We start from the raw sequence: 14,253 nt of genomic DNA, 5'->3' as shown, positions 1-14,253 counted from the left end.
GACATACTCAATGGCCCAACAGTCCTAGACAATAACCTGAATGGACAGACTTCCTCCAGTTTCTAGAGACACTATCACCTGCGTTTGAGGACATACCAATAGACATTCACCAAAATATGATTTTATTAATGGTACTACTAGTAATAAATCGGTGAATACGTACGTGGTGTTTTTCGTTTTTAATCCTTTTTCCCCAATTTACTCGAAAACTAGACGTTTCGCGATATATATATATATATATATGTGTGTGTGTGTGTTCATATGAACTTTTTTCATGCACTAGTCACATACAACCACCTACCGCAGTATTTGCATTACATCTCATTACACCCTATATATATAATATGGTGCTGCATCCATTTCTAGGCTCATCCATTTTATAGGAAGTTAATTCCCTATCTTTAGTGTACATATCAAACTAAACTAGTGAGGTTACGAAAAAAGTGAAAAAATTAAACAAACTTTTGTCAGAGAAATAGGTAAACCTCTGTCAGGAAAAATGAGGGAAAGTTACGGATAACAGTTTACAAAAATCTGTGGGAATCCTCCCTGATTAAGTGAAATTTAGTACAATAAGGCAGATAATTTCCTTGCGGGCTTAGTTCATGACGAGAAATAGACTAACGCTGTTGGGATAACTAAAAGGAACGTTAAAGTAAGAATTAAGAGAGCATATCAGAAATACAAAAAAGTAATTTCAGATCTAGTTTACCAAAACATTTATTCGAGCAAAAACATAAATTCAGTAAGGTAAATATTTTAAATAAATTATGATCACATTTTAAAAAGACATACTTATGAATCATTAAAAAAAAAAAAAAAAAAAGTCGAGTAACTCAAATAAGTCACCATACAAAATCAGATCATTCAAAAAGATTAAGTCAGTAACTTTTAGATTAATCACTGTAAGAATAAGCTGTTAGCCTTGCAACATTGATTCAATATATGTACGTTTCTTGAAAATTCATTTCCACTAAATTTATTTTGATTTTTTAAAGCTATTTATTAATAAACCTATCCTAAAATCCACCCTTTGAAGAGTTTATGTAGAACTTTAAAAATGTTAGATGTTAAGTTTAATAATTAATAATAATAATAATAATAATAATAATAATAATAATAATAATAATAATAATAATAATAATAATAATAATAATAATAATAATAATAATAATAAAAGGAGTAAGGATGCTTTATTTGTTCCAATAAACTTTATTTGTTATTTGTCTTTATACTTTTAGGTGAATACAAATGAAAGAGGTTACTCTGACTGTAACTCCCGTACATCCTTGCGTTGTACCCTAGGAGATTTAGAGAAAAAACATGGCACTTTAACAATAGTAGGAAGCAGAGCAGTGAAAAGTAAAACTCGTCAGTTATTTACAGATACTAACTTACCTTTGCATGGGTCTGTCAACATCCTGGGACATTCTCTTGTCATACATGACGATCACGGCCCTAAAGCACGAGGAGATCGTTTAGCATGTAGCACGTAAGTACTGGTAACAACATACTGCAGAAAATATTAAAGTTACACTTTATGTTTTATGTGTTTAAACTCGAATAATTTGTCATAGTTGGAGTTTGGAGAAAATTCTGGTAGGTTTGGAAAATAAGTTTGTTGAAGGTATCAGAAAAAGTTTATTTAAATATTTCATATCAGTGCGAATAAATGTGTTGGTTGTGTTTTAGTAGTTTTAGTGTTCGCTAATCCTAACTTCTTCCAATATTTATGCATTACTTCAGTTAACGCATGTGTATATCATATATAGAGAATTGCGTGTATCAAATTTTTAATAGGCAATAATAGTGGCTATTTCACTTTACAATAGTCGGAAACTCCCACATATCATAAAATAGGTAACTCCTATTATCTGGATAGGATTAGGATTTAGAGTTCTTGGCTTTCGGCATCTATGGCCATGTTAGGCCGTCACGAATGAGGGATGACGTCCCTCGGTGAGCACACTATCCCAGGAAAGGAAGGAAGAAAGGACTAGGGAAGGAAGGAAGCGGCCTCGGACCTGTATGGTGGTACCATCCCGGCATTTGCCTGATGTGAATGAGGAAAACCCAGGAAAACCACTCAGGATGGCTTGCCCAAAAAACAAAAAGCTTTTACACTTTTTCGACCGAGAGTCCCCACTGGGAATCGAACTCATCTTATTATCTAGAGTAATATGAATTGACCCTAAACGTAAAGTTATGTATGTAAAATATTTTGCCAACATATGCGGTTCAAAATTACTTTTCAAGTTCGAGTCGAATTCACGCGTTTATATCTGACCAATTTTAACACCAAGCAAAGCGATTTAATTATTACCCTTCAAATAAAATACACGCGAGATTTGATCAAAATCCAGGTTTTTTAAATCGTGGAATAAGGTCAAACCTTAAATGGTAGATACTCGCTTCAATTATACTGACTTACACGTACATTCCTACAGTCACCAGCTCCTCAATCTTTTATTGGCTCCGAAATTATAAGAATAATATGTAGAAGATATATCGGAGATATAATACTTCTACTGAATAAAAGGAAAAAAAAAATAGTTTCTCTCAGTCAATTTTTGACGGCATTATTCGGACTTTTTATGAAGGGTAGAAGTGTAAAAAATCTCAATTATAAAATTCAATGAATTTGAACAAAATGCCTTAGCTTGGCCAAGTGGGTAACTTGTGAGGCGTCTGTGCATTTGTTCTCGGGTTCTGAAACTCTAAACCTTGGATAAAATTCCGACTATTGGTTTCGGACCTCACTTTAAACATTAGATCTCTTTTTATATATCTCTGGTGCTTGGGTTCCCTGGTTCGACCCCAGCTCGCGCCGTGTGGACTTTGTGGTGGACAAACACCGCGCTCGTGGGTTTTCTCGGGGTTCTCCCATTTCCTCCCACTTTCTTCATTCCACCATTTCACTCATCTCTCATCATCACCGTCTCCTTTAGCCTAACCGGCATAACCGTGGGACGTAAAACTTAAAGATTTCATTTCATTTTTCTTTTTATATATATGCCACTTAACTCCAATTAATCAATCAGTTGAAGAATATATATGTATTGCTGGTGTAAGAACAGAAACTTTGGCTTTTGTTACAATCTTTATGCAGAAAGTTGTTGTAAGTGTATTTTACAATGTAGAATCTTAGCTTATGTCTTCAATCGTCGTTTTCTTCTTCTTTTTATCCCTCACTATTAGCCGCGTAATGCTGTGATCGTAACAAGAGAAACTTCTCTATCATTCACTGAACTTATACATAACTATTATAAAGTATTTCGTCCTGGTGGCTCAGTGGTAGAGCGTTCACCTCTGGTGCTTGGGGTCACTGGTTCGATCCCAGCTCGCGCCAAGTGAACTTTGTGGTAGACAAACACCGTGTGCGTGGTTTTCCTCGGGGTTCTCCCGTTTCCTCTCACTTTCTTCATTCCACCGTTTCACTCATTTCTCATCATCACCGTCTCCTTTAGCCTAACCGGCATAACCATGGAACGTAAAAAAAAAACTAAAAAAAAAGTATTTTATCCTTTATACAAGAGCGTTGTTTATTGTGCTTATATGATCACATAGGACAATAGGAAATTTCGATTATTTGGGACTTGAATACTTATGGATCCATTGTATATGGTATTTCTTTGTTTCGAGTTTAACGTTCATTATCAGCAGCGAGACTATGTGAGAAATGGACCTACAGTTTAAGTGAAACCAGAACCACATATGTTCTAGTTGGAAATTGCAGCCTGGGGCTGTGCAGAGAAAGCATACGTTAAAACCATACGGTTAGTCAGGGCTCCTCATATCTGTATTAGGAAATGAATTGAAAATAGAAAAAGACTAGGGTTATCCTGCCTGTATGTCATATATTTATTTTCTCTTCATAGGATTGGTAGACAATACCGACAGAAAGCAGTTGTGCGAGATTGGTTTGGTAATGGTAATTTAACTACTGTTCTTGGCAAATTAGAATTTATTCAAGCTTCAGAATATGATATAACAGATGTTGAAGTGGATTTATCCAAATTGGAAGACAATAGTGGATATCATGTGCACATGGTAAGTACTGTCGGTAAAAGTCAGTATTTTGTGTTTTTAAAGTCATTTTGTTTAGTAAGTTATTCTGGTAGATATTTTCATTAAAAATAAAATGGCATATCTCTCATATATATAAAAATTGACATGGGCTATAAAAGTATTACTCAAAGCAATTTGAGGGTAATGGTGGTTTAGTATAAAGTACATGTTTCCAGAGTTTAATTTGTTAATTTACCAAAGGGGGATAAGTGGATTACAATATGTGATTATACTACATTAGGGGTATTGGGGGGTTCAAAATTCTGAGATGACCAAAAATATCTTTCGTAAATCCTCCTCTGATTAAAAAATATTTTATGTTCAAAGTCTGGACTGAACAAAACAATCAATTACCAAAAGTAACACAACAATAATGAAAATGTAGTAGAGAGAGAGTAATACAAAATATACGTACATACGACAAATTAAAATTGTCTTTTTTAAAGAAAAACATTACTTACTTTTAGTTGAAAAGGCGAGATGCATGTCAACATTCTTCTACATTCCTTGCTTTTCCGGTAGGGTTGTCTGTAGCACTATGACACTTCGATTTTATCCACATTTTCACATATTTTTCGACATTAAAGAAAGTCAAAGATGGACCTTTTATGAATACATAAAGGAGATTGATAAGTGTTACAATCTGCATACGATTCCTCGAATTATTCAATGTTTCATTCATTGCACTAAACCTGCATTCACATTCTGCAGTTAATATTGGTACTATTTCCACAACTTTCTTAAGTTTCTGAACAGCGGTAGGCATATAAGAAGGAAACATCATTCAAATGTTTCAACAATTTGGACAGTCGAGGGATGCAACCGTCCCCGAAGAACGCTGGCTTATTTTGGTCAACAGGCCAAGAAGCAGGGTTTAACACTGAACCATCAACGATAAGGTCTTTATGTCGAAAACGGAAGTTTGTGTTGTCTAAACAGGGCTGAATAAGGCCCATGCATTGATATCTCGATAGTTGTACGTTCTCTTCGTGGATAGAAATTTACAAACATGACTCGCATATTTTGTGTTTTGGATACTTTTGCAATGCTTTCCTCTTAGTCATAATTCGGGACATTGAAAATGCTCTTGAAATTCGGGGCGGGATAGGTGGTATGTGATCACCACATACCATACAATTATAGACAATAATACATTAATATTTTTAAACACTGGGACAAAAAATTGTTGTAGAAGCACCCACCTATTTTACAGTGTTGATAAATATTTAAATGGAGATTTAAAATGACCTTTTCAATTAAGAAATAAAATATAAAATATAAGAACAATATAAAATTTTGTTCTGTCTTAGAATTTATGTATATGTATTTTGTATGTATACCATTACTGTTTATTATTGTAATAGTTTAGAGAATGGCGAAATCATTGTCATTAAGATAAATAGAATCAATTATCAATTAAATGATTTGAGACATAAAAAATAAGTTTTAGTACTATCAATTCTCACTGAAGCACAAACTTTTATGTTTTGTATGATGTGATTTTACTGATACTCATAGACCCCAGTGCAATCTCACTTGGAATTCCCATGTGAAGAAAGTACATTGTATGGACACTGGAATCCTCATGGCATAGCTCCAGGGACAAGCCCACCTTCAGGAGAAGGGACTCCAGATCAGTACGAAGTTGGAGATTTGAGTGGGAAATATGGAACATTGGATGGATTAACAAGTTTCAGTGGAGTTTTTAATGATTCCAATCTGCCACTATTTGGACCATTGAGCATCATTGGCAGATCAGTGGTCATTCACAAACGTAATAAAAATCTAAGGTAATACTATTAGCGTTGTCCTTTTCAGGTATTTATTTTCAATTTCTATGGATTTCGGTAGTTGTATAAATATGAATGCACATAGGTATCATTGCGAACCATAGGGACATTAACATTCCACGACTGTGCACCGAGGCTAAGAGAGACAACACACTAAGATATTAACTATATTGTTTCCCATAATGATATAAAGACACTTTTTCGATATTCATGTCTGTTTTTTTGGAATACGGAAAGAGAGGAAAAGGCTGAAGTCCAGTTAAAGCTTATCGCACTTTACTGAAAAATTATATTTATTTTAGTTAACGTAGAGCTAATAGTATTTATGACTACACTCTGAAAGTTTAGTAAGTCCGATTTTAGTGTAGCGTATTTGTAGAGTAAAAATAAACAATGACTTTGTATTCAGGGAGATTATTTTTTCTTATATCATTTCTGCTCTCTGTAGGGCCTTCCGAAGTAACTTCTCTCTTGCTGCTATTACTTTTCTTAAATCTATAATTTATTAATCCATAAATATGTATCCAATAGTGTCCATAAGCAAGTAGTGTAGTTATCTTCGCAGGATTGTTTTAATTCATATGAATGGTAGTTTATGTTTTGTGAATTGTATGTATGAAGGAAGGAAGTAAAAACATATTCTTAAAAAATTAAAGATTGAAAGTAATAGTTTCAAACTTTGTTAACTTAATAATTTTCGTTTGCTTATTTTTATGTATTAATGATTTGAAAATGAAAGTTTATTTTAAGTTAATTGATCACTACTCATTACAAGAATTATGCACAGTATAATATAACAGAATAAAAAGTGAAATAAGATACGTTTATATAATTTTTACGGCATAGTAATTTTTTTTCCGTGAAGAGTCTTTATTGAATCGAAGTAATATTACTGATATAATTTTAACATTTTTCAACAGCAATTTTTAATTATGATACTTTACTTTCTCCTTAATTTTATTCTCAATTCATCAAGTTCTAAATTAATTTTCGGAGCTGTAATGTTAGTTTTAAACATTTACATTTTCATATTTTTCTCAGATGGGCTTGTGCCACGGTAGAGAGAGGATACGCGCCCTCAGAAGCCAGAGAACTAAGAGCTATTGCTTCTTTCCATCATCCAAATGGATTTGCATATGGTTATATAAGAATGGTAAAAAGATTCGTTTATTCCAAGCAGTAGATTACCTAACAATATAGATTGTACAGTTTGCTTAAAAAGTGCATGTTTCTTGATACAACCTAGTTTACGAACAGCTGTCAAAAAGTTCCTGGAATGTTGTAGGTTTGGCATTTTTGATGCAATCACAATGAATATTGTACAGGTTTCCTAATTATGACTATTACAAGTGTGAACAGGTCATAACAGTCAGTTTACGAGTAGTGTAGCTAAACAGAAGAGTATATGGTGATCAGTTAGTGCACTGTCGCAGTTCGAGGAACGCGCAAACATCTAGTTTTTGTACCAATTGGGGAAATCTGCTTCAGATACCTATTTTGGTAGCTTTAAACTCAGTTAACGATGACAATGCTATAAGGAAAATAGCGTCGGTAACCGTTTCGTTACCGTAGAAGACATCAAAACCAACGCGACGGCTGAACTTCGGCAGATGCCGAAAGAGGACTTTCGTCAGTGTTTCCAGCAATGGCAGGAGTGGTGGAGGAAGTGTTGTGTTCCGAAGATGCCTACCTTAAAGGTGCTTAAGTAAATGTGTGGTAATAAAGAGCAATTATATTACTCTTTAAGAGCAATATTACCACAATTATATAGTGGTAATAAACAGCGGTAATAAAATTCCAGGAACTTTTTGACTGCTCCTCGTATTATTACCTCTAAAAGATTTGATATTTTACAGTAGTTACTTCCCTTGCACCATAACTTGAAGTTGAGTACTACATTTAAATAGGTTTAACCATTCTTATGACATTGGTCCTGGAAATTGGCTGTTTTGTTAAAAATTAATTATGTATATTCCGTAGAGTATATATTTGTTGGAACATAGATGTCAATCATTGAGTCCATATGAAATAAAAATGCAAGAGGAATGACAATAACTAGTCATAAACATTGCCAAAATTGCTTTTCTGAAATTGGTTCGTAGCACTTTGTTTCCTGTTTCTTTAATAGAATCAAACTGGAGCACAAATTATAGCAATCCTTGAGTACAAACTAGTGAAAAGTTTACCTTTTAGATAAATGTGAGTTTTAATATATTACGCGTAATTGCTGTATGTAATCAATTATCACTCATGTCTTACTTGTTCAAAACTGTCTTAAACATATATATATATATAGTTCACCATTAAGGAATAACAATGACAAAGAAAATAAAATAGTCAACTCCACATGTAAATATTTTCAAATAGGTCGGTATTAAGGAGTTTGCACAATCTTCATCTTCTTGGTTTGATGTTGGTGTGCCATACTACATTTAAGAAATACCTCTACACATGTTGTCCAGTTAACAGTTTCTTCAAATGTGATTCCTAATTGTAATCATAGTTATTCTTCGTATATTGGATTTGAATAAAATTTAATTTCGTTATTGTGTATATTATTATTTAAATGTTCTGGAAGGCACGATGGGTTAATGGTGGAGCGCTTACCTCTGGTGGATGGGATCCCTTATTCAATCCGCGGCCAACTAAGTTTGTGGTGGACAACATTGTGTCCATGGGTTTTCTTAGAGTTACCCCCCCCCCAGTCTCATTCCACGAATTCTTCCATCATCATTCAATTGCCTTAATTATCTGTCTTGTTCTAAAGGACATAATCGTGGACGTTAAATTGAAATATTTCATTTCGTTTTATTTTAAATGTTGTGATAGATCAGAAATTTTTTGTTCCCTTTCTTTGGATCCCGTATATATTCTTAAATTCTGGTTACTATATTTCTTTTCATGATTTCTATACATATATGTTTTCTTTCAGAACAAGAAATTGGTCAAACCCAACTGTGTTTTGTAGAGAGCCAGGTAGAGAAACGCTTAGCCAAGAAAAGAACATATCAATCAGAATTAAATAATAAGGAATACCAAGTAGAGTTGAGTTGATTTTAACGTCCCTTTCAGCAGCCAGGCTATATGAGACTGGACCTACTGATTAACGTGAAATCCGAACTACATAAGCTCCCGCCGGGAATCGAACCCGGGTCTCCCAAGCCAAAGGCGCGTACGCTAACCGATTAGCCACGAAGGAGCTCTGAATGCCAAATAGAATATCCATTTCTGGACTGTTACCACATGTGAAGAATAATGACATTAACGATATTAAAATTTTATTTAGATCCAATAATTATATCGAAATATTAGTTATGAAATCTTTTTTTATGCGAACTGAGAACCGGCAATTAAATTTGGAAATGCTTTAACTGCATCACAGTTCTAGAGGTGTTTTCTGAATGTGTAGGAGGCTATCAGTTCCAAGACTTTTAACTCTGACATGAAGTAGCATAGCCACATCATCGTAGAAAAGCCAGGAAGAAGAAACTTAAAGTATTTACACATGGAAAGAATATATTCAAGTTTTCTTTTAATTTCTTAACTTAGTTTTATATCCCTTCCCCCTTTTATTCTTTCAAGAATCTGACGATGAATCACGTGTAGGTTCGGAACGTAGTTGTTATATCAAAAAGACATGAATGGTAAATACAAGAATATATATCATAATTAAAATGAAAGTTTTTGATATGGATAATTCTGATACCGTAACATTCTTAGTCACCTTTCTGTAATTATTAGGACTTCTGTATGGCTCATATCTAACTGTTTTTACTCATTAATTAAGTACTCAGCGTAGCTTTCCTGTGGTTGATTCTTCAATTCCAGGACGTCGCCCCTGCAACTTCGTCAGCACTTTCAACGCACTTGATTGTCATTTATTTCAATCAAAAATGTGTCGGAATTTAATGGCTTTTGATAAGAAACTATCAGAAGAAGATAAAAATAATACCTAGAGAAAATAATATAATTAGATTATATTTTCTTACCTTTACAACCTATTTATATAGTGTTCAGTAATAATAGTGTTATTTAATGGTAAACGATTTCCATGTTCGTTTTTGGAGGAAATGTACATTGGTTCTAAATTTCTTTCAGACGCAATTGGTTTACAATGATGGAAGTAAAAGCGATACGGCTATTGAGGTTAATCTGAGACATCCAGGAAAAAACAACAGAAATATAGTAAGTTATTGCTTTCTAGCATGCAATGCAATGTGTATATATATATACAATACAAAAAGAAGTTAATTGTAAGCATTGCGCGAAATCAATTATTGTTTTCGTAACTCTATTTTCTATGTATATAGATAGTTATTAAAATAATGTAAACTCCCATATACTGTAAAACGTAATCTTTGTGGATTAATTACACTGAACACTGAAATGATGCAATAAGCAAGATGTTGGTGACGCAAAATGGCAGACCTTACCGATTTTCAAAGACAACAAATTGTGGGTGAGCGATTAGTTATAACAAGTGTATTCAAAACTTCAAGTGTGTTGAGTGTATCGAGAGCAACAGTGTCCAAGGTGATGACGTCATAGAGAACTCGTGGCAAGAGTGGACGGTAAACAAAACATGGGTGAAAGGGGTTGCCAAATACTGAAGAAGATGGTCGCAAAGTACCGTAGAACTAACACAATCAGTCAACATTTTTAACGACCTGTTTCTATAATCAGCTTGACAAAGCCGTATATTCTCTACATCCGCGGACGGGTTACGATTTCGAATCTTTTGATCATTGATGCCAACGCAGTAGCACTAAAAAAGATAGTGTCTACAACCAAGGCCATATTTAATATTTTTGCCTCCCCGGGCCATTAACAAATATCGCCTCCGTAAATATTAATGAAAACCTATGCAGAAAATTTGAGACAGTGAATTGAATAATCAAAATGGAAGTGAAAAAAAGTATGTAAAACAAATGTAAAGAAAACCGTGCCATATCTGTATGCGCGAGAATGATAAATTTTTGGAATTTCCAGAATTGGAGTATGAAAAAAACTTGTCCTAAAAATTTGCCGCCACCAAAATTTGCCACCGCGGGTCATGGCGCATGTTTGCCCATGCGTAAATACCTCCCTGCTTACAACATAAAATATGGGTCGCCGATAACTGGGAGAGTAATATGGTCCGGTGAGTTATCTTTCTGTTCTGAACAGCAGACCAGGATTATGCATGACAAACATCCAATATACGTGGGCTACAGACAGGCTCTGCGCTGGTGTAGATCACAATTTTCAGGCGTTCCGTTGGTCCTATTAATACTTTCAAACGACAAATTATTACCAGTGATTATGTGGACCAAGTGCATCCTATGGTATAGATTAGAGCTATCGAATTTTTGTGACATTTTCGGTTTTTGAGAAAACTGGTTTTCTAAAAACCGAAAACCGCAAATGCGGTTTTTCAAAACCGAAACCGCAAAAGCGATTTTCAAAACCGAAACCGCAAAGGCGGTTTTCGAAACCAAAGCCACAAAAGCGGATTTTCAAACGAAAACCGCAAAAGCTCTTTTCGAAAGCGAAAGCCGCCCGAAAACGTGTTTGCGGTTTTATAAGCGAAACCGTGTTTGTCCTTTTCGAAGCAGAAACAATGTTTGCTGCTTTTAATTACACCTTTTAACAATTGTGAAAGCATCTATCATTCGAGACAATTGTATTGATTTGTATGTGTGTTTTAACTTTTTTTTTTTATTTGTTCCAAGACTATTATGGTAATATGTGCAGCATTGTGCGAAAGGGATAGTTCGATGGAATGTCGGAACTCGAGATATTCGATCATAAAGTGACCACGGAAGCAAACTGGGCCCCACCTGATTTTTATATTTTTTGTAAATTATACCACGAGGAACACGAATCTGAAGGGATTTTGACATTTTGAATTTCGGAACTCGAAATATACGAACATAAAGTGACCACGGAAGCAAACTGCACCCCAACTGATTTTTATATATTTTGTAAACTAGACCACGAGGAACACGAGTCTGAAGGAATTTTGACATTCCGACTTCCCGAACTCGAAATACTAGAACTTAGTAGTAAGGGCCTGACCTGATCGCGTTTTGGACTTTGACCCTGACCTTTATTACGTCATAGGTCAAAGACCTTGGCCCGGGGTCAATGACTAGGGGTACATACGACCACCCCTCTAAATTTTGGCAGGGGTACCATGGCCCACCCCCTAAATTTTGGCAGGGGTACATAAGACCACCACCCTTAAATTTTGGAAATTGCCAAATTTAAAAAGTTGGTATGCTAGCCTAAAACCACAGTATGTACCTCTATTAGTATTGGGGGTCTATGTCGTTCCCTTTCATGGGTAAAAATTGCCAAAAATTCAAATTTTGGAGGTTCTTGACCTAATTTCTCCGCTTTTATGAGGTGTTATTATCCTATATGGTTATATGGGTGTATACAGGGGTCCATTCCCTTTCATAAAACATGGGTATATTAATGCACCCTTGAAAATTTTGGCAGGGGTACCTTGGCCCACCCCTTAAATTTTAGAAATTGAACAATTTAAACATTTGGTATAATAGTATAGGACCCTAATATATATATCTATAAATTTCGTTCCCTCCACCTCGTTCCCTTTTAGGGGCACAAAATTACCAAATTTTATTACTAGCACGTGTTTGGTATTTTGGCTCATTTTATCACCTTGGATGAGGTCCTATTACCTTATATAGATATATGGGCGTATACAGGTGTCCATTTACTATCATAAGACAGGGTACATTTGTGCACCCCTTTAAAAATTTGGGAGGAGTACTTCGCCCACCCCTTAAATTTTGGAAATTGCCCATTTTATATATTTGGTATTATAGTATAGGACCCTAATTTAGATTACTATAAATTTGGGTGATTCACCTCGTTCCCTTTCATGGGTACGAAACTGCCAAATTTTAGTACAACCACGTGTTTCGTTTTTGACCTAATTTATTCCTTGGATGAGGTCCTATTACCTTATATGATTATATGGTCATGTATAGGGGTCCATTTCCTATCATAAGACATAGGTACATTTGTGCACCCCTTTAAATTTTTGGGAGGGGTAATTTGGCCCATCCCTTTAATTTTGGAAATTGCCCATTTTATATATTTGGTATTATAGTATAGGACCCTAATTTAGATTACTATAAATTTGGGTGGTTCACCTCGTTCCCTTTCATGGGTACGAAATTGCCAAATTTTAGTACAACCACGTGTTTGGTTTTGGCCCAATTTATCCCCTTGGGTAAGGTCCTATTACCTTATATGGTTATATGATTATATATAGTGGTCCATTCCGTATCATAAAACATAGCTACATTGATGCACCCCTTTAAATTTTTAGGAGGGGTACCATGGCCAACCCCTTAAATTTTGGAAATTTTTCAATTTAAGCATTCGGTATCATAGTACATGACCTCAACATGTATCATGATAAATTTGGATGGTCCACCTTGTTCCCTTTCATGGGAAAAAATTGCTAAAATATAAACATAAGCAATATGTTGTACCACGTATTTGGTTTTTGGCCCAATTTCTCCCCTTTGATGAGGTTCTATTACCTTATATGGTTATATGGTCTTGTATATGGGTTCATTTCCTATCATAAGACATGGGTACATTGATGCACCCTTTAAAAATTTGGGAGGGGTATCTTGGCTCATCCACTCGGTTTTAGAAATTGTTTAATATAAGCATTTGGTATCATAGTACAGGACTTCAATATGTATCATTATAAATTTGGATAGCCCACCTCGTTCCCTTTCATGGGTAAAGAACTACCAAAAATCAAATTTCGGAGGTTATTGACCCCGTTTGATAAGGATTTAACACGTTATATGGGTATGTACAGAGGTTTATTACCTTCATATGTTTATGTTCCCTTTTAAATTTGGGAATTATCAAATAACAAAATTCGGTAAACGTTTTCTAGGATCCATTGTAGAAGTTGGTGTTCCTCTTATAGCCAAATATTCAAAATTTAAAGGTTATTGACCTATTTTTTGATACGGTTTTATTATTGAATAAGTACAGGATTTATTACTTTTTCATAAGACACAGGTGTATTTGTGCACCAATCTTAAATTTTGGGAGGGGTACATTTCTTATTGTCATATCAATAATTGGTAATTGTTCTTAAAATTGGATAGTATCTCATTCATTGGGTAAATCATTGTCAAATATTAGTATGATCACGTGATTAGTTATTGACCTATGATGGGATTAGGAGTCCAGGACATTGGTACATTTAAACTTTGTAGGATAATTTGAGAATTGTCAAATGAAATTGCGTCATTGGTTTTGATTATTCCAGCCTATGAACCAAATATAAACGTAAGCAATACGATGTACCACGTGATTGACCTTGTTGAGGTAGTGTACAGGGATTCATTTCCTT

General features: G+C 34.6%; 1 protein-coding gene and 1 long non-coding RNA gene across 2 annotated transcripts in view; one reads left to right on the top strand and one right to left on the bottom strand.

Moving 5' to 3' along the window:
* Nucleotides 1-14,253, bottom strand: part of LOC145666827 (uncharacterized) — a 103,681-nt gene that overhangs the window by 22,135 nt on the left and 67,293 nt on the right. The gene's annotated exons all lie outside the window — the stretch shown is intronic.
* The window catches only part of Rsod (superoxide dismutase family protein Rsod), a 164,085-nt gene that overhangs the window by 102,770 nt on the left and 47,062 nt on the right, over nucleotides 1-14,253 (top strand). Inside the window, exons 6-10 of the mRNA XM_081734394.1 lie at nucleotides 1,242-1,492; nucleotides 3,879-4,050; nucleotides 5,587-5,858; nucleotides 6,900-7,011; nucleotides 9,957-10,043. Coding sequence (XP_081590520.1) covers nucleotides 1,242-1,492; nucleotides 3,879-4,050; nucleotides 5,587-5,858; nucleotides 6,900-7,011; nucleotides 9,957-10,043 — 894 coding nt within the window. The remainder of the gene's footprint in view (nucleotides 1-1,241; nucleotides 1,493-3,878; nucleotides 4,051-5,586; nucleotides 5,859-6,899; nucleotides 7,012-9,956; nucleotides 10,044-14,253) is intronic.

This window comes from Thermobia domestica, chromosome 12 (genome assembly GCF_964235325.1).
Source record: "Thermobia domestica chromosome 12, izTheDome1.hap1.1, whole genome shotgun sequence".
NCBI classification, from domain to species: domain Eukaryota; kingdom Metazoa; phylum Arthropoda; class Insecta; order Zygentoma; family Lepismatidae; genus Thermobia; species Thermobia domestica.
This window is presented reverse-complemented; position numbering and strand designations above follow the sequence as displayed.